This window comes from Cynocephalus volans, chromosome 5 (genome assembly GCF_027409185.1).
Source record: "Cynocephalus volans isolate mCynVol1 chromosome 5, mCynVol1.pri, whole genome shotgun sequence".
Lineage (NCBI taxonomy): Eukaryota > Metazoa > Chordata > Mammalia > Dermoptera > Cynocephalidae > Cynocephalus > Cynocephalus volans.
The window spans coordinates 112,467,068-112,488,289 of NC_084464.1; the positions used below are offsets into that span (position 1 = coordinate 112,467,068).

The 21,222-nt window shown below is 41.4% G+C and overlaps 1 protein-coding gene across 2 annotated transcripts in view; it reads right to left on the reverse strand.

The window, feature by feature from the left end:
• The window catches only part of METTL24 (methyltransferase like 24), a 96,733-nt gene that overhangs the window by 68,802 nt on the left and 6,709 nt on the right, over positions 1-21,222 (reverse strand). The window contains exon 1 of one of the 2 annotated variants that reach the window (XM_063097555.1): positions 6,061-6,112. The exons of the other annotated variant lie outside the window; for it this stretch is intronic. Coding sequence (XP_062953625.1) covers positions 6,061-6,105 — 45 coding nt within the window. The 5' untranslated portion in view covers positions 6,106-6,112. Of the gene's footprint in view, positions 1-6,060; positions 6,113-21,222 lie in introns of those variants that run through there. 2 annotated transcript variants of the gene reach the window in all.

A 21,222-nucleotide genomic window follows, 5' to 3' on the forward strand; every position in this document is an offset into this window, starting at 1 on the left:
GAGCTCGTCGAGGCTCGGAGTGTCAAACCCCCAACTTAGTTGTCACGGGAGCACTCACAAGTGCCCCCTGCGGCTGGCCAGGAGCCTATTGATGAAAATGATGAAGTTCACAGGTGGTGATTTTCCACTAAGTCAGGGGCCAGCAAACTTTTCTATAATGGGTCAGATAGCCAACGTTTTAGACTTTGCAGGCCATAGGGTTTCTGTTGCAACATTTCACCTCCTGTTGTTGCACAAGAGCAGCCATAAACAGTAAGTAAACAATGGTCATGGCTGTGTTCCAATAACGCTCCATTTACGAAAACAGGCGTCAGGCTGGAATGGGCCTGCAAGCTGAAGTTTGCTGACCCCTGCTCCACTTGATTCTAATTTGGAGATAGACTGGCCTAGGAGAGAAAGTTCACTTGAAATAATGCAAGGGAGACAGACCACAATATCTAGATTATAACCAACTTTGTCATCTGGGTGACTTGGGCAAATATCAGCCAGGGTCCCAGCAAGATACAGTGGGCTCCTTCAAACTGGCTGATTTGAGAGAATTTAACAAAAGTGTGGGCAGTGTTTAAGGATGCCAATAAGACATAATACAATACCTGTGGCAGGTAATACTGGAGAGCCCTTACAAGCCCTAGTGAAACTGTATGGAGAGGGCTTTTAATAAAGGAACACAGTCGACCCTATAACACACTCAACCCTAACTATCCCCCACCCCCCAATCTCCTGCCTCCTATTGGTCAAACCCAAAGGGAAGACAGAGAAGGAGGAGGCTGTGCTTGGTCCATGCAGGTCAGCCTCCCAGGATGCAGAGCAGGTGTAGCAGGGTGGAGATAGGACCTGGAGGGGCACAGCATTCTTTGGAAAGAGGCAGTGGGACTCGACCAAGGAGTCACTCATTCATTCAATGGGCATGGTGCCCCATGCCAAGCTCTGTACAATTTAATATAGGACACAGCTGTGTAAACCCATAAATGCAATAAGGTTTTGTAGGGGCTCCAACAGAAATCTCCATAGGGTACAATAGGGGCACAAAGAGATGGAACACGTGAATATTACTCCAAAATAAATGCTAGAAAATATAAATGAAGATTGTGGGGAGCAGCCTGTACTGCTGGAAGCCCAAAAGCACATCACAGTTCTTTCTAGCATAATTAAAGAGACACCTTAAACATGATAGTAGCATTTAGCCTGGGCTAACACATAAAAGTAACTTCACAAATAGTAATTGCGAATTCATATGGTGAATCAATATAGTGAAACTATAGAATTATCTTAAGAATCCACAAATAGCATCCTTCTTGCAATCTGATATGTCTCATTTCCAACTGAGTGTTGACCACAGAGAAGCTAAACACAGCAGCTGAAACAGTGAATACCAGTTAAGGAGTCTCAGATGGGGATATAAGAGAAACATACAGCAAATAGATGCCCTCAGAAGTGCTCTGGCTTAATGCTTTGTTTTGAGCTGTTTAAAAAACATTTCACATAAAGCAATGTTCTTATTGGAATCAGTCTGACAGCACTTCGTGATTATTTCTCCATGGAAACCACTAGCTTTTATCATCTCTTTCAATTATCATTTGTCTTAATTCTCTAGTGCACACATCAACGTTTATCCTTGCTAAATTTCCACAAACAGAATTTACTGAGAACCTTAAAACACCAACAGCAAGTTTAATAGAAAAGGGCAAAACCCATTTTTTTCTTTAAAAATTTTTTTTGTTATTATGACTTTGCTCCAAACAATTCCCTAAATGCCAGGGTATACTAAATGCCTGTCATCCATGTGCTTCCAATATCAAGTGGCCATAACAATGCTGCCCCGCATTGCTCCCAGGAGGTGGGAACATCGATTCCCAGTACTGTGTGCTACCTGTACTTCCTCTTTAGACAGGTAAAGCAGCAGCTTAAGCAGAAGGCAGTTGGATGTGCCATCATTTTGTATTGGTCTGTCTGTCCCCAGCTGGCCTGAGCTGAAATGTCAAAGGCAGCATGACAATGAGTTGCTACAGAGAAGCAGTAGGCACCTGAACCCCTGCAGGGATGGGGACCCCTCAGCTCCTCTGAAATCCTCAGCAGTCCTGATTCCTAAACCACCAGGGCATTCACAGGAGCCTCTCCCACCTCAGACAAGCGTTTCTCAGGGCAGGCAGGGTCCTGGATTTCCAAGGAAAGGAAGCAGCTCCTTTTCGTTTTGCGAAGGTCATATTTGGCAACTTCTCCAGGAAACGCTTCTAATAAGAGGTAAATGTCTCCATTACATAGAAAAAAATTCCAAAACTTAAGATTAAGGACAGCAGAAGATTTTATATACAAATAACTCATGTTGTTTTGTGGCTATTTTGCAGACATCTGAGATCCTACTTCCCAAAGGGTAAAAAGTGATCACTGAGTCATTCGGTGCACAGAGATAATAGATCTAACACAAAAAGACTGCAGTGAGGCTTCAGATATTTTTATCACTTGTGATTTCAGCATTAAATTTTGTTTCTTGAAAAAAGAAAATGATTCTCTCAAGCCATGAAGCTGAATTCCAAGGTCTTTCTACTAAAAGGTAATACAAAAATAAAGCAATCTTTTAAAATACTCCTTTGTGTACCAGCCTACAATTATATACATAATATAAATGTAATTCAAGACCCTAAGCCCCAAGCAAAAATGGTAACATTAAAAAAAAAAAATTAAAGAAAAAAGCAGAGGTAGGCCCACCCATGGCCTAGAAAAGAGAGCCATCGATTCTTCCTTGTGCAAAAGCTTTCTTTGTCTAGAAATTTGGAAATACAGCTTCCCCCTTCACAGGCAGTTTCCTCATACCCATCAATGACCACATGCAGTCCACGAAGAAATTGTCAAACTAAGAACAGTGCCACCATTGGCTTTACAAGAAATTTTTATACAAGCATTCTTTACACTTTTTTTGGTATAAAAACTAAATATAAAATAAGCCAACAGAAAGCTTCTAACGGCCCGTTCCTCTGTTTCAATGCTACAGTTATTTGGGGGATGATGAGTGATTTAAATGAGCAGTTTATTTATTGTGATGGAAAATTGATAGAGTGTTTGGGATTTTTGAAATAAAGTTTCAATACTCCCAAAAGTACATTCCCACTGCTACTAAGCTCCTGAAAGGTTTAGAACCAGCAATTTTCTGCCAGGAGAGATGGCTAACAGTGGATTCTGTGCATCATGGTTGTGCCCATGGAAAAGAACAAGATTGTGAGTCCTTGACCCAAACTAAACAATTTGCTGAGCGTGTGTTGATAATGTTGGGGAAGCCTAAGCTTTCTGGGAAAAACAAACCCAAAACAAGTAAAATAGATTTATTTAGCAATTTTGCTGCAATTTTGTGCTAATTAAGAGCATCTGTTAGTGGGCAGGAAACAATGACCAAAAGAAATTGTTTATTCCTTGTTAGAAGGAGAAGGGGGGGGGGTCATGGGAGTTGTTGGGGGAGGGGGAGGCACAAAATGATATCAGGACAGAACAGGAATCCAGCCACAGCTGAGAGTCTGTGAGCATTAGCCATTCCGTAATGCCTTTAGATGACGGGGCTTTTAGGCCTTAGCTGAGTGTGGCCAGGGGTTCTGAAAGCTGGGGTGGGGGAAAGGGGGAGTGCAGCTCACACGCCTTCCCCCCAGTGTTCTTATGTAATTAGCCTGTTTCTCAGACTCAGTCCTACTCCAAAAAGAGCAGGGGTCAGTTATACATTTCGTAGTGATGTTTAAAACTCAGGTATCCCATGCAAAAATTTCATTGAAAAAAAAGGCTCTCAGTTTCTGTTCTGGGTCAGGTGGGAAGTACACTCCCACCTCCTGTCTCCTGATAAATGCAGCAATAAAACCTGAGTGGAATGCACAGGACAGTTATTTGAGGAATCTGAAAAGTAAACAGTAGCAGGCAGATTGGGGAAGAAGACCAGAATTCAAAGTACCATGGAACCAGCAGTGAGCTCACCACTATTTTTTCTTCTGGTGTCCCTCCTGCCCCCACTCAAGGCTGCTGACGTGGGCAGCAGGCACTGCCTCAGACAGAAAGCTCCAGGAGCAGCCCTCTAGTTCAGGCTCAAAGAAGGAAGGCCTTTCCAGTGCTCAGAGAGCTCCCCCACTTTTTTTCCTTTTCCCCTTTCTTGCATCCCAACCCTCAGGCAATCCCACTGAGGTGGCAGAAGCCACAGAGGGGACCTAAGGCACCAAAACCTCTGAGGAGAAAGCAGCTTCCTTTCCAGTCTGAGGATGTGGCCCCAAGAGGGTGCGGTGAACCCCCATTGCCTGTTTCCTGTCTCTCTCCCCCCACATCTTGGTCTTGGACTCAGACACAGTCACAGGAAGTGTGCAGCAAAGCATGGGCAGAGCAGGGGTAACTAAAGTCCAGACTTCTGGCCAGAGATTTGGAAACTGCAGGGAACTAGATAATATTGGGGCAATCGGGGAGAAGGAATAGCTTAGGAAACCACCATAGGGCAGTTTGTGAAGTCCTGGGCTCACCCTAGAACTGCTCATACATGGACCTGATCCTGGTCAGTATATCAAAGACTTGGAGAACTGAGCTGACAGACAGACCTCTGCCCAGGTCCCAGACTGGCCACTGGGAGGCATGCACATGGGACAGATCTTAAACATAGTGCAAAGGCTTTGAAAACAGAACTGTCACTGAAGTCACAATCTACAGAAGCCTTGGAAGAACTTAAGGCCAGAACCCAACAAATATATCAAAATGATCTATAGTATTTAAATAAAATGAAGAGTCTCATAACATAACATTCAAAATGTCCAGGACACAATCCAAAACTACTAAGCACATGAAGAATCAGGAAAATTCCAACTCGTGGGGAAAAGACAATCAGATGCCAATGCTGTGTGACACAGATGTTGGAATTTTTTGATAAAGACTTAAAAGCAACTATTATAAAAATATTTCATGAAGTAAAGATGTACACTCTTGAAACCAATGGAAAGATAGAAAGCCTCAGCAAAGAAATAAGAGGTATAAAAAGTCAAATGGAAATTTTAGAACAAAAAAGTATATAGTAACTGAAATAAAAATCTCAGTGAATGGACTCAATAGCAAAATGAATATGCACAAGAAAGAGTCAGTGAACTTGAAGATAAATCAATAGAAAGTATCCAATCTGAACAACAGAGAGAAAAAATGATCTGGGGAAAAAAAAACTGAAAAGAGCCTCAGCGACCTGAGGAACAATACCAAGAGGTCTAACATTCATGTCATTGATACGCTGATATCCGAGAGGAGGAGGAGGAAAAAGGCTGCAGTGCAGAAAAAACATTTAAAGAAATAACAGCTGAAAGATCCCCAAACTGACAAAAGACGTAAACCTAAAGACTCAAGAAGCTCAGCAAACCCCTGGGAGAAAAACTCAAAGAATTCCATGCCCATGCACATCATAATCAAACTGCTGAAAACTAAATACAACAACAAAAGAAGCAGAGTCTATGAATTTTGTGACAGGCCCGACAGAGGACAGGAATCAAATGGCCAGGTGGGAAAGGGCAGAGCCAGCCCATCCCATGGGGCCTCTTCCCTGGAGGCCTCTCCCTGTCAAGGCCAAATCCCATTCTCCAAGTCCATCTGCTAAATGTCACTGGCAGCAGACAGCACACATGCGCAAATCCAAATCCACAGCAGCATTTTGAATCCTTCCCCCATCAATCTGCCGCCTCTGCACCATTACACAGAGCGTAGGCTGGGAGGCGAGGGAGCCAGAAATCAAGTCAACTCTGACAGGAAAAAATGCACTATAATTCAAGCAGGCTCTGATAACTTTTAGGAAGGAATGTTAAAAAAAAAAAAAAAAGCACCCGAAGGAATAAACACTCAGCTCTAGATTTATTCTCTAAGTTATCCTGGTAAGTTGGAAAGAGAGGCCAAACAAATTTGAATTGGGTTTTGCTCTTCAAATGACATCTTCAAATTCACCACATTTTCTAAGTATGTCAAAATGGTTCAAAACTGGGTGAGGTCTTAGCCATTAGGGGATGGCGAAGAGAATAAAGCATAATGTAATTCAGGTTTTTATCACAGGCACTAAAAAGAGAAGCCAAATACCTGGAGTACATCCAGTGAAAGCCAGATGTTTTCATTTGTTCTCATGATGTAGGAACTATACAGTGTCTGCATACATAGCAGGGACTCAAATGGCAGACCATGGCTTTCACTGAGACAGCACGTCAATCAGGAAAGGACGAGGAGCTTCACTTGTCCTACGAAAGTAAGTTTATAGAAGAATGTTTGCCTAGGAAAGCAAATAAAAATTTAGAAAAGCATTAACCACATTTTTAAGGATTCTCTTTCTCTCTCTCTCTCTGACACCCACACACATTCCTCCACATCCATGCACACACTATTCAAAATATATAAGGTACCTAGACTTTCTGGGACCCAGAATCCTAGAAGCTTAACATCATCTGACTCAACACCAACCTGCCGAGATAATGAACTTACTTCAGCCAGAACATCCCCCAAACATCTACCAGTTCCTGAAACATCTGCGTCTCAGGATGGAAGGTCTGCAGTGCCCCATAACCCATTGCCACAAGGCCTGGAATCCTGAATAGCTGCCAAAGCCAAAGGAGAACTGGAGTTGGCAGAGGGTGTGGAGAACAGAAAAGCCACTAGGAGGGAGGGAGAGGAATGGAGAAGGGAACAGAGAGGAAGAGAGGATAGAGGGGTTTCCCCTCCACACCTGCACAGCAATCTCCATCCTCCCCACAATTTCACCTGGGACCCAGCGTTGTCCATAGGGGTCCTCGGGGCCTCTTTGGTGGCTCTCAGCCCATGTCAGTCCTCAAACCTCCTCCAAACTAGGAGAAGTATCTCAGGCTAGACTGAAAGCAAGAGGTGACTTTTATCACCAAAAGGAATTAAAATGCCTCACCTAGAGGTACCAAGTGCCAGGGAACAGGGATCCTGGCAGAAAGATTGCACCCCAGTGGCCACACAGAGCATATGAAGCCCAGCAGCAGCATCCTACAGCCACCCCATGGGCTGACAAGTGGGACAGCAGCCACACGTGACACTGCACACTGATGGGAAGCAAAGCCTTCCTTGGGAATCAACTGCAGACACCAGATGATGCCTGAATGTGCTCTTCTGAGTAAGGATAGAAGCAAGCAAGGCGTAAGCTGCTCTGTCCTGAGTAGGACAGCGGGGGGCGGGGGGGCAGGGAAAAGGCAAAGTGGGGTCCAGGACCCAGCCAAGCCTCACTCCGTTTACCACAGGGGTCAAGAGGATCACTAGTTTCCTGATACGGCTGTCACATCCCACTGAATGTGTCACTGGGTGCACATAACTGTGTCTGTCTGTACATATGCATGCATTTCTCAGCTTTCAGCATGCATTCGTTCATTATTAACTAACTGTTGTCATTTTCATATTGTCCATATTGCCACTCTCTGGCCCTGAAATAGTGATACAGTATTTGGTAGCCTCAGTAAATCCTACCTGACAATTAGAGATAAGACTCTGGTTCTGGAACATTCTTTGCATGATTCTATATTTATAGAACATTTTTCTGTCTGAATGCACTGTAAGTTATAGTGCCTGACAAGTTAGAAGAAGCACAGTAAATGTTCCTTTTTAATCTGTGGAAGCTGCCAGCAGTGTAAAACATGGCAGGCAGAGCCGGCTGGACTCCTCTGGAACCAAAAGCACTTAAGCCTCAAACCTAAATGGAAGGAAAACTCTACAGTCTATCACTAAGTGGCTTTTTTCAGAACCATGAAGAATTGCTGAAGGAAGCAGAGATTTTCAAAGGTCGATTTTTACTGTGTTTGCCAGTCTATAGCTCTCAGGATTCAGGGCTCTTTGGTGAAGGGGAGTGAGAATCTCCAAGGTTAGAGATGACCTTGGCCCAGTCCCTACCCTCATTCCAGACTGGAAATAACAAGAGTAAAAGGAGCAAACTGTACACGTAAACATAGTTGATCTAAGCTGATGACATTTTGAACATATTTCTTAATTGCACAAGAAAGGACTAATGCTCCTTGCATTAAAGAAAAACAATCTTCCTTCCTTCCACAAGGAATAACTTAAAAAACAAAAACAAAAACAAAACCAGGTTATAGAATCTAGAAGATGCAAACTATTTCCAGCTTTAAATTTTACTTGTAGAGAATCACTGCATTGTAAGAGAACTTGAGATTAATCCAGACCAACCCCTTCCTATTATAATCAAAGACAATGAAGTTCCAAGAAGCGAGATGACGTACGAAAGCCACACAGGCAAGGAGGTGGCAGGGCTGAGGTCGGGCCAGGCCTCCAGGCTGCCAGCCCCATACTTGCTCTGCCATACCATGCTGCCTCCATCCCAAGTCTCAGGGTTTTATCTTCCCCATACCTAGTTTTCCTGATACTATAGACACGACATGCCCAATAGCAACTTCAGAAGGGATTCCTGGTTAAAAACTACAATGGCCGCTTTGTACCCACTAGCTCATCGATGCAATGGATAACAAATTTATAAAATTCCTTATCCATAAGATGTGGAACACACTGAAAAGTTCACCAGTAGCTCTAAAAATATCATGGATGATAAATCCTCAGTGAATTAACAAGGAGGATTAGAATGTGTCAGGGGAAAGGATTTGGGCCTCTCTGGTGAGTGGCAATTGTATATGTAAATAGAGGCAGGACTCAGCCTGAGTCCCTGAATGACAGCAACAAGCTGAGACCTGGCCTCTTGCCCCCACCAGTCCAGTAGCTCTAAAAATATCATGGATGATAAATCCTCAGTGAATTAACAAGGAGGATTAGAATGTGTCAGGGGAAAGGATTTGGGCCTCTCTGGTGAGTGGCAATTGTATATGTAAATAGAGGCAGGACTCAGCCTGAGTCCCTGAATGACAGCAACAAGCTGAGACCTGGCCTCTTGCCCCCACCAGTCCACACTGGACATGTAGCATGAGAAAGAAATAAGTTTGATATTTTAATCCACTAAAATTGGAAATCCAAACATCCATATGGATATTTGTTACTTCAGCATAACTTAGCCCATCCTCACTGATACACACACCTAAAAGGCACTCAGTAAAAAATGGCTGTCATTACTACGAACGCATCTCCACAGAACCTTCCCAGTGCCACACCATCAGAGACTGAACAGTAGGCTAGAACAGACCATTGGTCTTATGGTGATTCTTGGATAGGGAAAGAAAAGAAATATAACCAAAGACAATGCAGTGTCAAGATAAGACTCAGAGAAGTTAGGAAGTGCTCAGATAATGCCATAAGGAAATTCTGGTTACAAAACAAATCCTACTCTGTGGTCTGTTTTCTAGGTGCATCCTGCCCTTAACATACTGTGCCAGGAATTTTCCCTCCTGCCCAGAATTCTCTCCCTCGTTCACTAGTCAGTTCAAATTCTACTTATTCTTCAGAGTCCAGTTTTAGTCCCACAAACTTCCTTCAAATTTCCTAATCCCTCAAGCCTCTACTATGTGCAAAGTAGACTATGAAAAGCAGGTACTTTAGCAATTATTGTTTTACTGCTCATTCTATGCTTAAATGTTTGGTATAATCTGTTTTAACTGTGTCAATCTCATTTCTCTAACCAGACAATAAGCCTGTGAAGACACCATGTGTTTTACTTCTTTTACAGTCCTCCACAGAAATGATTTTAAGTGACATTTTTATATTGAGTTAAATGCCAGGGAGGAACAAACATGATATAATTCATGGGGTTGAGGACAATTTTTTTATTACTTTGAAAGAAAGCAGGAAAATTCACTAATGGGGCTTTACAGTAATACCTTAATTTAGGTAAATATAAATACTCTTTCTCTAGGTGGAAGTAAATTATTATAAACCCTAAATGTTTTTGATTCAGCTTTGCTCAAATTAAAATAAAAACCAGAGATGACAAGTAGTTTAGCAGGTATCCTGAGAGAAACTCTATGAAAACATTTTTGATAATGTAAAATACTTCATTAAAACTTAGCATTTATTTCAAGGGTTCCAATCCCCATACCAGCCAGCTGCAAAAAAAAAAAAAAAAAAAAGCATTATTTTGATAGATAAAAAAATTAAATATTTACATAACAGATATAAGCTTTAAGCTAAATCTGTACCTATTCTGTACCTTGAAATTATAAAGTTAGATTTTATCCAAATCTGTTTAAGAAGAGCACAGAGCTTTTCTAAAATATTGAAAGTTTGTTTTCATAATTTCCAAAGACTGTAGGCATGTAACCTTGAAACTGTAAATGTTTGTTACTGTAAATTTGGCTTGTTAAATGCAGAAAATGTAGTTCAGATAAAGGTGAAAACTATATTTGTCATGGGAGGTTGATCCCACAAAGCCTCACAGAGATAACCTTCTGGTCATAACTCTCTGGTCTAGCTCTTATTATTCATCCTGTATAACGATGCTGTGCAGATTCTCTTAAAGTTAAGTAAGTGCATTCTTCCTTACAGGAATTTATTTAACAAGTAAAATAAACTAGTTCTAACATACTTTAAAACGTGGCACACAACTTTTATTTTCTTCGACAGTACAAGCATTTTTAACCTGCCTCTACAAAACCAACTTAGAGTTACTGGCACTCAGAATTTTCTCTACCTGTGCACTCTTGCCGCTGAAAGTTTAGTCTATTTTCACCAGGAGTCATTTGGTTTGTTTCCAAACCAGTTCATATCAGTTGTACAAGTTAATGAAATGACATAATTTAATTGAAAATTAGGCAAACTCATGAAATATATGCACAGAAAGAAAATGGGTTCTCTTTTCTCTAAAAACCAAGGCTGGGTACTATTTTTAAATACTGTTGCATTAGGTATGAGTGAAGCAATTGTAAAAGAGAATAAGAAAATCACTAAAATTTAGAGGTGTTTTCATTCAGATTGCTTTACGAATGTCAAGTTCTTGCTCCTTTGAAGAAAGCAAAACTGGAAACAGTGGGTGAAGCAGTTTAGATGGGTTTTTGCAAGAAAGACCAGAACTTCAGCCAGGGGCCATACCCACAACAAAAGATTGGCAAACAAATGTATACGCACATGTTTTCAGTTAAAAAAGACTGTGCATGTATAAGTTTTTGTGATTCATTGCTTTAAGCACTTTTATATAAGCAATCAATTACTGCAAACAGGTGACTTTGGATATGAGGCTTCTACTCAACCAGTTAATTAAACAGTTGTAGAGATAACACAAGTGCAGAGTTAGAGACAGCGCAACATTATTAACCAACTTAGAAAGAAGCTAGACAAATTTCAGTATGTAGCTGGAGGAATATAAACAAAAATCAGGTTGTGGATGGGGTGGAAGAGATGACCCATAACTTCCTTTATTTTCTCAAGAAGCTATAAATTTTTCCACCATTAAAATATTTTTTTAACACTCACCATTTTTATAGCATAGAGCAAGCACTTATTTACAAATGAAATAAAAATCAATAGCAGGAAGGAATCATTGGCTACTGTTCTGAAAACAAAACACAGCTCTTCTTCAAGGTGTAGCTTAAGGAGGCCAAGGCGAGCAAATCTGGCCATCTATAGGATCGCACTTCTCGGCACCACAAGGAGGTAGGTAGCTAGGCCTGGCCTGAGTTGGTTCTGACTCTACAGGCTGTTGTGCAGGACACTGTGCTCTACTCCAGTGAGCCCAGCCAGCAGTGAGGTGATTCCAGCAGAGAAAAGCCCATCATACCGGGGCAGCTCTCAGTTAAAGATGAACACTAGTTATTAACCTATCTACCCCCAATTCAGGGATCAACCATCCAACCATAATCATCCATGTCCAACCTGGCACTCATGCCTCCCTGTGGGAGTGGTCTCTCCCAGGAGGCCTGGGCTAGGTGCAGTATCTGTATTCTGAAAACTCCTTTGAGTGATTTCTGATCCACTCCTGGATTAAGAGTTTAGGGCTTCAGGAGGGCCATGAACCCCCTGGAATCAACTGCAATCGAATGTGTGTGCGTGCTGATGTTCAGTATTCTGGAAAGCTTCTCCATAGCTCCCATCAAATTGTTCTCATTAAATTTCTGTAACCAAAAAACATAAAGTACCACTGTTCTGACCTCAGTTCAAGTCTTAACTGCCTTGGTTATCTGCACAGTCCTCAGGAAATCAGAGAAGAAACTGAACATAAGTTTTCCCTGTACACAGCCTTCCTGTTGTATTTCTCTCTTTTTCTTTCTAAATTATTTTTCTCCAGACTCCAATCTGTTCCTATTTCTTCATTTCTATTTTTAAATTTAAAAACTTTGGTTTCAGAATAACTATAGCCTAAGAACTTGAATAAAAGAAAATTAAATTTCCAGTTTCTCATACCCCACTTCTCCCATGCCTGTAATGGTTTTATTATTAAAATATTTTTTTAAAAAACTTAAGAGCACTTTCTGTTTTTCCTATTAAGTTAATGACTTGACCAAATGTACATGTCTTTATTTTAATCATCAGTATCATAGCTTACCTATATTTTTAAAATAACAAATTACACATATATACTCCTCTTTTTTCCTGTTTCTTATTTCAGCAAATGATCATAAAAGGAAGGGTGCAATATTGTATGTGTTAAGCAGGCTCCAATCTGTGCTGGTGGTTTGGTTTTATAAATAAGAACATTCCCTGTCCAGGAATAAGGTCCAGACATTCAGATTTTCCAAAACAACTCTCTGTAGCCAGGGTACCCAAATATATTCAAACTTTTTGGTTTCAAAGCTGATGTAGCTGTCTGCTCCTGATTGAGTTTTCTCTAAGTGCATATTAGTTAAATAAGGCATTTTTTACTATTTCTGTGCAAAATAAATATTCATTATTCAAAAGAACATTCCCTATCATAATTATATAACCAGTTCAAATTTGTTTTTAAGCAATGTTAAGGCATACTTGAAATTCCAACCTAATGAAATAGCTAAAATTAAGCTTTAAAATATATTAGTTGATTTGGAAATTATCTAAGAAGCCGTAATAGCAAATCTAAAATCTATAATAATCGACATATTTTTCTGAGATACAGATTTCAGCATAGAGGTAGTCAGAAACAACACTAAATCTGACCTCAGCTGATCTGGTTATAATCTCAATTTATCTTGAATCAGTAATTTAACCAGATTCTCTCTTGGTGGAATGGAAATAATGTCCACTCACTCATAAGGCTTCTATAAGAACCACTTGGGATAACAACAGAGCGAGCCTTTGTAAGCTGGGAAGAACTGTCCAAAAGCAAGGTATTGGCATGACTGCCATTCCCCTTTAACACAAATGCCCTCCAAAATGTATAGGATGCTCCTTGCACACAAGTCATTACAAATGAGGTGACAACAGTCATTTGGGTGAGAATGAAGGCAAGAAAGAAGGCCAAGGTAGCTGATGTCCTCAGCAGAATAAGAACTCACTCATAGAAAAGGTGTGATGAGCTGACAGGTGCTTGGCCACATCTCTTGACAAGTCCCTGGTGCTCTGCATCAGTGTTTTGTGAAAAACACTGATGCACCAGGAGGCCAGCAAGTTCACAGCGATTGCAGCTTGAGCTTCTCTTTGATCTGGCAAACTACAAGCACCTAGGTTTCTAACGCAGGGTGTGTGTGTCTGATTCTGCAATGTGTCTACCAGGCCTGGGGAGCTGTTGGGAGAGTAGGCACCGTGAAGTTCTCCAGTAGCTAGGTGCTCCCTAGAGAAGAAAATACCTGGGCCCCACATTTCTGCTGAACATGCCCATGCCCATCAGACTGGGGTCCCAGGGCTCTCTCGCAGTTCATTTATCTTTATCTGCACAGAAGAGAGTATGTAATTTGACCTATCATTCATTCCATGGGATTCTGAGCATTTTTTAAAACTGAGGTATAATTCACGTACTATAAAATTTACCATTTTAAAGTGTAAAATTTAGTAGGTTTTGGTATATATACGTGGTGCTACCCACCACTATCTAATTCCACAATATTTTCATCACCTCAAAAAGAAACCCTGTTCCCAGTAGCAATCAGTCTCCATTCCCTTCCATTCCCAGCCCCTGGCACCCACTAATCTACTTTCTATCTCTACAGATTGGCCTATTCTGGAAATTTCATTAAAATGGAGTAATGCAATATGTGGCTTTTTGTGACTGTTTTCTTTCACTTAGCATAATGTCTTCAAGGTTCATCCACATTGTCACATGTATCAGTACACCGTTCCTTTCTATGGCTGAATAAGATTCCATCATATGGATATTCCACATTTTGTGTATCCATTCATCAGGTGGTAAACATTTGGATGGTTTCTAGCTTTTGGCTATTATGAATAATGCTTCTATAAATATTCATGTACAAGTTTTATATAAACATGTTTTTTCATTTCTCTTGGGTATATACCTAAGAGCGCAATTGCTGGGTCATTTCTGAGCACTCTTGAGCCCTAAAGTTTATGTCATCACCTGCTGTGTGGATACATTTCCATGGCAGACAGAAGGAAATAATAATTCACCAGGGACCCTAAAAGTCCAAGGAGGAAATGAAGATATGTATGAAGGGAAAAGGGGGTTCTGTAAAATATTGCTGCTCCCAAAATACCATTAATAATATCTTTCCATCTATATCATAGATATACCATAACACAGCAGCAGCCATAGCTAGGATGAGGAGACCAGCACTGGGCCTCCAGTTGACACAATCCTCCTAATAATAAGGACAATCAACATATAATGAGTGCTTACTATTTTTGAGGCATTGTGCTGAGCACCTTAAATGGACTGTCTAATAGTAGAGAGTATAGGGCAAACCCAATTATTAAAAATAAACACTGATTGCAGCCAATTCTGCCTTCTGCCAGAGTGGCATAATTCATCTCTAGGCCAGGCCCAGAAGGAAGGAGGAAGAATTTGTTTGCTGGAAGCTCCAGAGAATAAGGGCTTAAAGGTTTGAAATTGGAAAAAAAGGGATTAATGTATAGAGAAGCTAAGCTAGGAACAATGGAACAGGAGCTTAAAAAGAAAGGACAGCCAGTAAGAAATCCCAATAGCCAAGAAAACATCATCTATCAATTTTAAGTTGATTTCTGTTTTGACCCACATTGATATCTCTCTCAGTGTCCCTGAGACTTTCAGTAAGACTGTGTTGGTGTCACTCTGGAGGACTAAAGAAGTGGGCAGAGCAGAGAGGAGAGAGCCGTGACCGGAGGTGAAGCACCAAGCTTAGCAGCAGGAATTCAGAGAGAGGTGACCAGAAAAGGTAAGCTCCAGACATCAGCAGAATATTGGCGAGAAGGAAAGGCACTGAATTTCTCATGGTACGTGGCTCAAGCCATTTTAATTTAAGTATTAAGGGAAAGAGTGACTGCAGAAGCTAGAAGAGGTGAGATCATCTAAATTTCATAAAATAATCTGCCCAGCAACCCCATGGTTGTATTAGAAAAGGTGGGTAAACAGGTCATAGCAGGCCAAGATTTAAACCACTTTAATGTGCACTGCATGGCAATGGCCTCATAACAAAGACCTGAAAGACTTTGTGGTGACATTCTCATGAATGGTCAGGCAGTACCAACACATTCTCTCAGTGCCCAGTCGGAAGTCTGGGAACATTCTTCTCATGCCACAGATGGGAAAACTCTAGCACAAGAGTCTCCTGGACTTGACTGGGTCCTCTCAAGTTTTTTCTCATCCCATCCTGCAATAGTCACTGTTAGGTAGCTTCTACAGCTGGGGTTGGCAAACATTTTCTGGAAAGAGCCAGACAGTAAACACTTTCTACTTTGTGAGGCATGAGGCAAAATCAAAACGATTAAGTAAGTACTTGTTTTAGTCCGTTTTGTGTTGCTATAATAGAATACCTGAGACTGGGTAATTTATAAACGAAAGAGGTTTCCAATTCTGGGACAGCTGCATCTGGCATGGGCCTCATGCTGCTTCTACTCATGGCAGAAAAGCGGCACGCAGCTGGTGGGTACAAGCAGATCACATGGCGAGAGAGGAAGCAAGAGAGAGAGAGAGAAGGTGCCAGGGTCTTTTTAAGCAACGAGCTCTCGTGGGAACTAATAGAGCGAGAACTCACTCATTAATCTCCCCTCCCCCAGGGAGAGCATTAATCCATTCACGAGGGATCCGCCCCCATGACTCAATCAGTTTCCAACACTGCCACATTGGGGATCAAATTTCCACATGAGTTTTGGAGGGGACAGCACATCCAAATTCCGTCAGTACTTATATAACAAGAGAAAAAACAAATTTCCACATTTCTATTGATAAAATTCAAAATAAAAATTGTGCACAATTTTTAGTAATACAGATCTACTAATGAGAACAATGAAATTTTTTTATTTTCTTGATAGCATTTTGCTTCATTAGGGTTCAAAATTAGTGTTTCCTCACATCAAATTGATTGCAAATGCTCATCTGTAAAAACCGTTCTTAGCTGATGGGCCATAGAAATACAGGTGCAGGCCAGACATGGCTCTCCATCTTTGTTCTGTAGTCACCATTGTCTGAAGCAAGTGAATGCTGGTGCTCTCTGCGAAGAGTTCATAGCATAACACCTTGATTCAGAAATGAGAGACCTCACAGGGACTCTGGAGTAGCACCTGAAAAATTTAACTGTTTCTCAAACTCATCAATCTGGTACCCCAATGACAGAAATAACCATTCTTTGGGCCAGTGTTTTCTGAGCAACTGCTATGGGCCAGATCTATCATAGTAACTGGAGATATAGCAGTAAGCAAGGCAGATGAGCTCTCTGCCTTCATGGGGGACAAGACTGCACCCAAGAATTAAAGAAAGAAAAACTCTCAGAGAATGGTAGTATTTTGGAGAAAATAAGAGAAGACATTAGAAAGGTGGAGATAGGGAGCTACTTCAGATAAAGCAGTGTAGTAGAGAGCTCCCTTTTCTCTTTATTATTATTGATTCTAGTTTTGTCGGACATATTGGTTTTTTCCCAAGATAATAGGGATGAAATAGAATACCACTGTGTTTTCATTTGCTTCCCCTGCTTATTATTAGTAGAGTTAATCATCTTTATATATGTATAATTTTTTTGGCATTTCTGGTTTCCTCTTCTGTTAATCCCTAGTTGATTCCCTGTTTATTTTTCTTTTCAGTTGTCTTTTCCATTTTGTCAGTGTTCCTTTAGAATTTTGGATATTAGTTCTCTATTGGTGATATGCATTGCAATATCCTACCCTAGATGATGACTTGTCTTTCAACTTTGTGGTGCCTTTTGTTTACAAGAAGATTTTAATCTTTATCTGGTAAATACCTGGTAAATAACCTACTATATGTGAGAATTAATTGTTAGCTGCCTGTTTCAGTAGGAAAATTGAAAAGACATGGATTTGGGGGAGTTCTGGTCAAGATGGAAGAATAGACGGTCCCCAGTGTCACTCTCTCCCACAAATCAACAAATTGACAACTATAAAAATGTAACAACAGCCAAGCTGGGGCTGCTAGAGCTCAGGGGAACAGGAGGAGAGACCTACGTATTTCATGAAGGGGAAGAAGCCACAATGAGAGAAAGAAAAAACTGTTTGGAGCATTTCAGGCCACGGCCACTTTAAGGCTAGAGCTGCTGAGTGCATGGAGCAGGAGCTGTCAAAAGCCACAGCTGTGTCCTTCAGATGGAGTTGCTTGGAGGCAGCAGGGGAGAAGAGGGTGTTGGTGGCCCCCAGGACAGCAAGACCACTAATAGGGTACTCATGGACCAACGCAGGAGCGAGGATCCAGAACAGCTGTAAAAGGGGAGCCATTCAGAGGCCAGTGAGTCTTCACGAGGGACCAGAGCACAGCCTATCCCATGGGAAGTGTTTGGAGCATGGGCAGTGGGGGAGATGGGCCCACTGGGAGAACACTGGGACACAGCAAGGACAGCCAACCTGCCCCCCAATCAGTGCAGGACCACTCAGAGGAGACTGGTCAGGAATGCAGAATTGCATGGGGTGCGGTTTGATGAAAAAACTCAGGCCCCGATCAGAGTTTCTACACAACCTAAGTACACCTGGTCTCTGGAGAGCCAGAAGTACCTATAAGGTCAACCATTAAAACCTGAGCTGCACAAAAAGTCTTAGCTAGGGAAACAGCAGCAAAGCAGCAATTTAGCTCAAGTACTGGTTCCCACAGGAAGTTCCCCCATTTTAGAAGTAAGCAAAGGACAAAATTTAGTTCCAGCCCAGGCACACCACCAGTGCCTCAGGGCCCATCAGGGGACCTGTGGCATGGGTCCAGGGACTGGACCCCTGCCCACACCCAGGCACACCACCAGCGCCAAGGAGCATGCCAAAAACATCACCTCCATGTGGGTGGCCCATCACAGCCACCACAATAACCACAGCTGCCACAAAAGTGGTTAGATGCCACAACCACCATGCAGTTGGCCCACCAGCCACTGGAGTGCATTGACACAAGGAAAGTCACCAGCAGAGATCAAAGTTAAGACGAGGATGTCTCTCTCCACAAAGCCCATTCCAGAGAGATTGAAGAACCATCTGCTCTACGAACATATTGGGGGACCTGAACACACCACTCAGCATTGGACAGATCATCTAGGCAACAAATCAACAGAGTAACCATTACTCTTTCAGAAGGAGAGAAGAAATCTAGGGTTATCAGATGTGGGAGGGGGGACGGAGAGGGGGATGGGGAAAGATTAGACAAGGGGCATAAAGAATAAGTATGATTTATATATGCTAGTAATATTGGCTTATTCAACATATGTCAATGTTGAACCCCAAAAATATGTATAATCAATTATTATTCAATAAAAATTAAAATATAAAATAAAATAAAATATATAAAGAGCCCATCTCATAGGTGAGGCTGCATTGTACCAAAGTTATTTTCAGGACATTTGTAAATCCATATAAGCAGGTCTCCAAGAATCTCTATGTTACCTTCACTGACTTCTCCATCTTCTACTCCCAAAACTGCTGAAGGAAGAAGCCTCTTTCTGCAGCCTAATCACTCTGAATTCAATGAGCATGCATTGTGCTAATTAGGATTTTTAAGTGATCCATTTGAGTGCTCCACTCAAAGTAGATGAAAAATAAATTAAAATTGCTTGGTGTCATATTGTGAGCAATAGCAAACAATAAACAACATGAACATTGCCCCTGATTTGTGGCTAGATTCTGAAAACACATTTGGAAGTCTTCCAACTAGTTCCAACTAAAAATGAGTAAGTAATCGCCATGAAGATGGATTTAGACCTGGAGTCTGATTCATCTCAACAGAAGCCTTCAGTTCATTTATTTATTCAATTCATATTATGAATTATTCAATTCATTTAATATGGCTTTGTTTATTCAAATAACTTTTTTTTTCTGGGGGCAGACCATCATCCCATCACCACTCTTTGCTAAGAATTTAACATAATGTCAACAAGAATCATCGTATTTAACAAACTCCAGGATGCACCACAGCACTTTTTGTAAGATGTAAATCAAGTCTTGTTTTATTTCACTGTTCTGCTAAATTCAGATGTCTGCTTCATTTCATATCTCGGTCCCTGGAAAAGAGCCTCCCATGCTTTATTCAGTACTGTTGAATGTGCAGATTCAGCGAGGCGTTCAAAACAGCGAACTTGAAACATGACCTAGATGATGTCCATTTAGATACGGATGATTGAAAGGTTACCATCCTGTGGTGGCTCTAAGTGCTTCCCACTGAACATTTCCAGCTCTCTGACTTCTGTTGCACACCAGGATGGTACCTCTGCATGGAGTGGGGCTGAGCAACCAGCTCTGGCCATTGGATTGTGAGCAGGAGTGATATGTGTCACTTACAGGCAAGGGCTTTCAATGATGCCATGCAAGAACCTCCAGAGCACTCAGCCCTCTGCCAAGGTGACCAGAAGTTTCCAGATAATGGCTGCACTGCTAGCCTGGGATCCAGAAGGAGCACGACAACAGCACAGAGCAGCGCCCCACCCCACCAGCCCGCAATAGAAACACGGCACGAGCAAGAAATAAACCTAGGTCAGAATGAGCCCTGAGACTGGAGCATTGTCGGTGACTGCAGCATGAACTGGCCCCTTCCTGCCTGACACCCCAGGCAAAAGGTACCATGGAAAAGGGCTTGGTGTCTCTAGTGGTAAGTCAGCAGATTTGTGTAACTTAAAATCTGAAGCGAAATGTTATCATCTTGTCAGGAAAATGTCCCTCGGCCTATAGTTCATTGGCCCCCAATCATCATGTTCCAAAATCTGAATTAAATAGATCTAAGTGAAATTGGAAAGGAGAAGTTATAGTTGTAACCTTCCAAACTGCCAGTTCTAATTTACTGGTCTGTCAAGGTTCTTAGTTGTAAACAATAGAAACCACTCTGGCTAGTTAAGCAGAAAAGGAATTGATTAAAGATTTATTAGCTTACAGAATCTCAAGGGCAGGAACAACACGCCAGTGTAGACTGGACACGCCAGCACAGACTGCAGTGCCCCACTGCTGGGCACCGACACCATTCCACCACCCTGAGCTCTGGATGCCTCTGCTAGAGCCTCAGCCACTGAGCCACTCTGTGGGCCTCATGCCACCTACTTCTTTGCTCTGTAAGGTACATTCCGCTGTCACACAGGTATATCTGAATGGTGAAGGCTAGGTCACATGAACGCACTTTAGGTGCAAGGAAAAATGAGAAAAAATTCTGGCTTTTTTCTTAGAAAGGCAGAGAATTCCTCAAACATGGAAAAGATATTCAAAGGTGTGAATTAACACTATATCTGTGGTAATGGGCCACACGGATGACGAAGGTTTTCAGTGCTCATTTTGGTCCATAATCAAGTCCCCAGAGCCTTCCTGGTTTCTGCAGCTCTCCTTTTTCTTCTCAATACCATTCTAATCAATCCTGTTTTTAGTAGTTTCAGTTGGGTCTGTCACTTGCAACTCAGAGTCTTAACTGACAGAGAAGAAACCCTACATGAAGAATCCCAAACTATCCAGTTGCAAAAGGGGACTGTAAACATTCAGATGCCCTGAAGAATTTTTCAGTTTTTTTTTTTTTTTTTTGCAAAGTCTCCCTGCATTGATAGAAAAAAAAAATCAAAGAACATAAGACTAACTTTGGCTTAAGACCCTGATTGAGATCATGGGCTCGATACTAATATCTATTTTCTCTACTAAATGTTCTCAAAAATAACCTTTTACTTCAAAAAAAGAAAGAATTACATATACATACATCTTATGTGCATATACTCACTGAAAAAAAAAATTAGAAGTATACACAAAGTGCCAACTTATTGTGAAATGCTACTTGGAAATAACACCTACATAGAGAAATAGTTAACTAATAAAGAAAGATATAAATAGATAGGTAGGTGA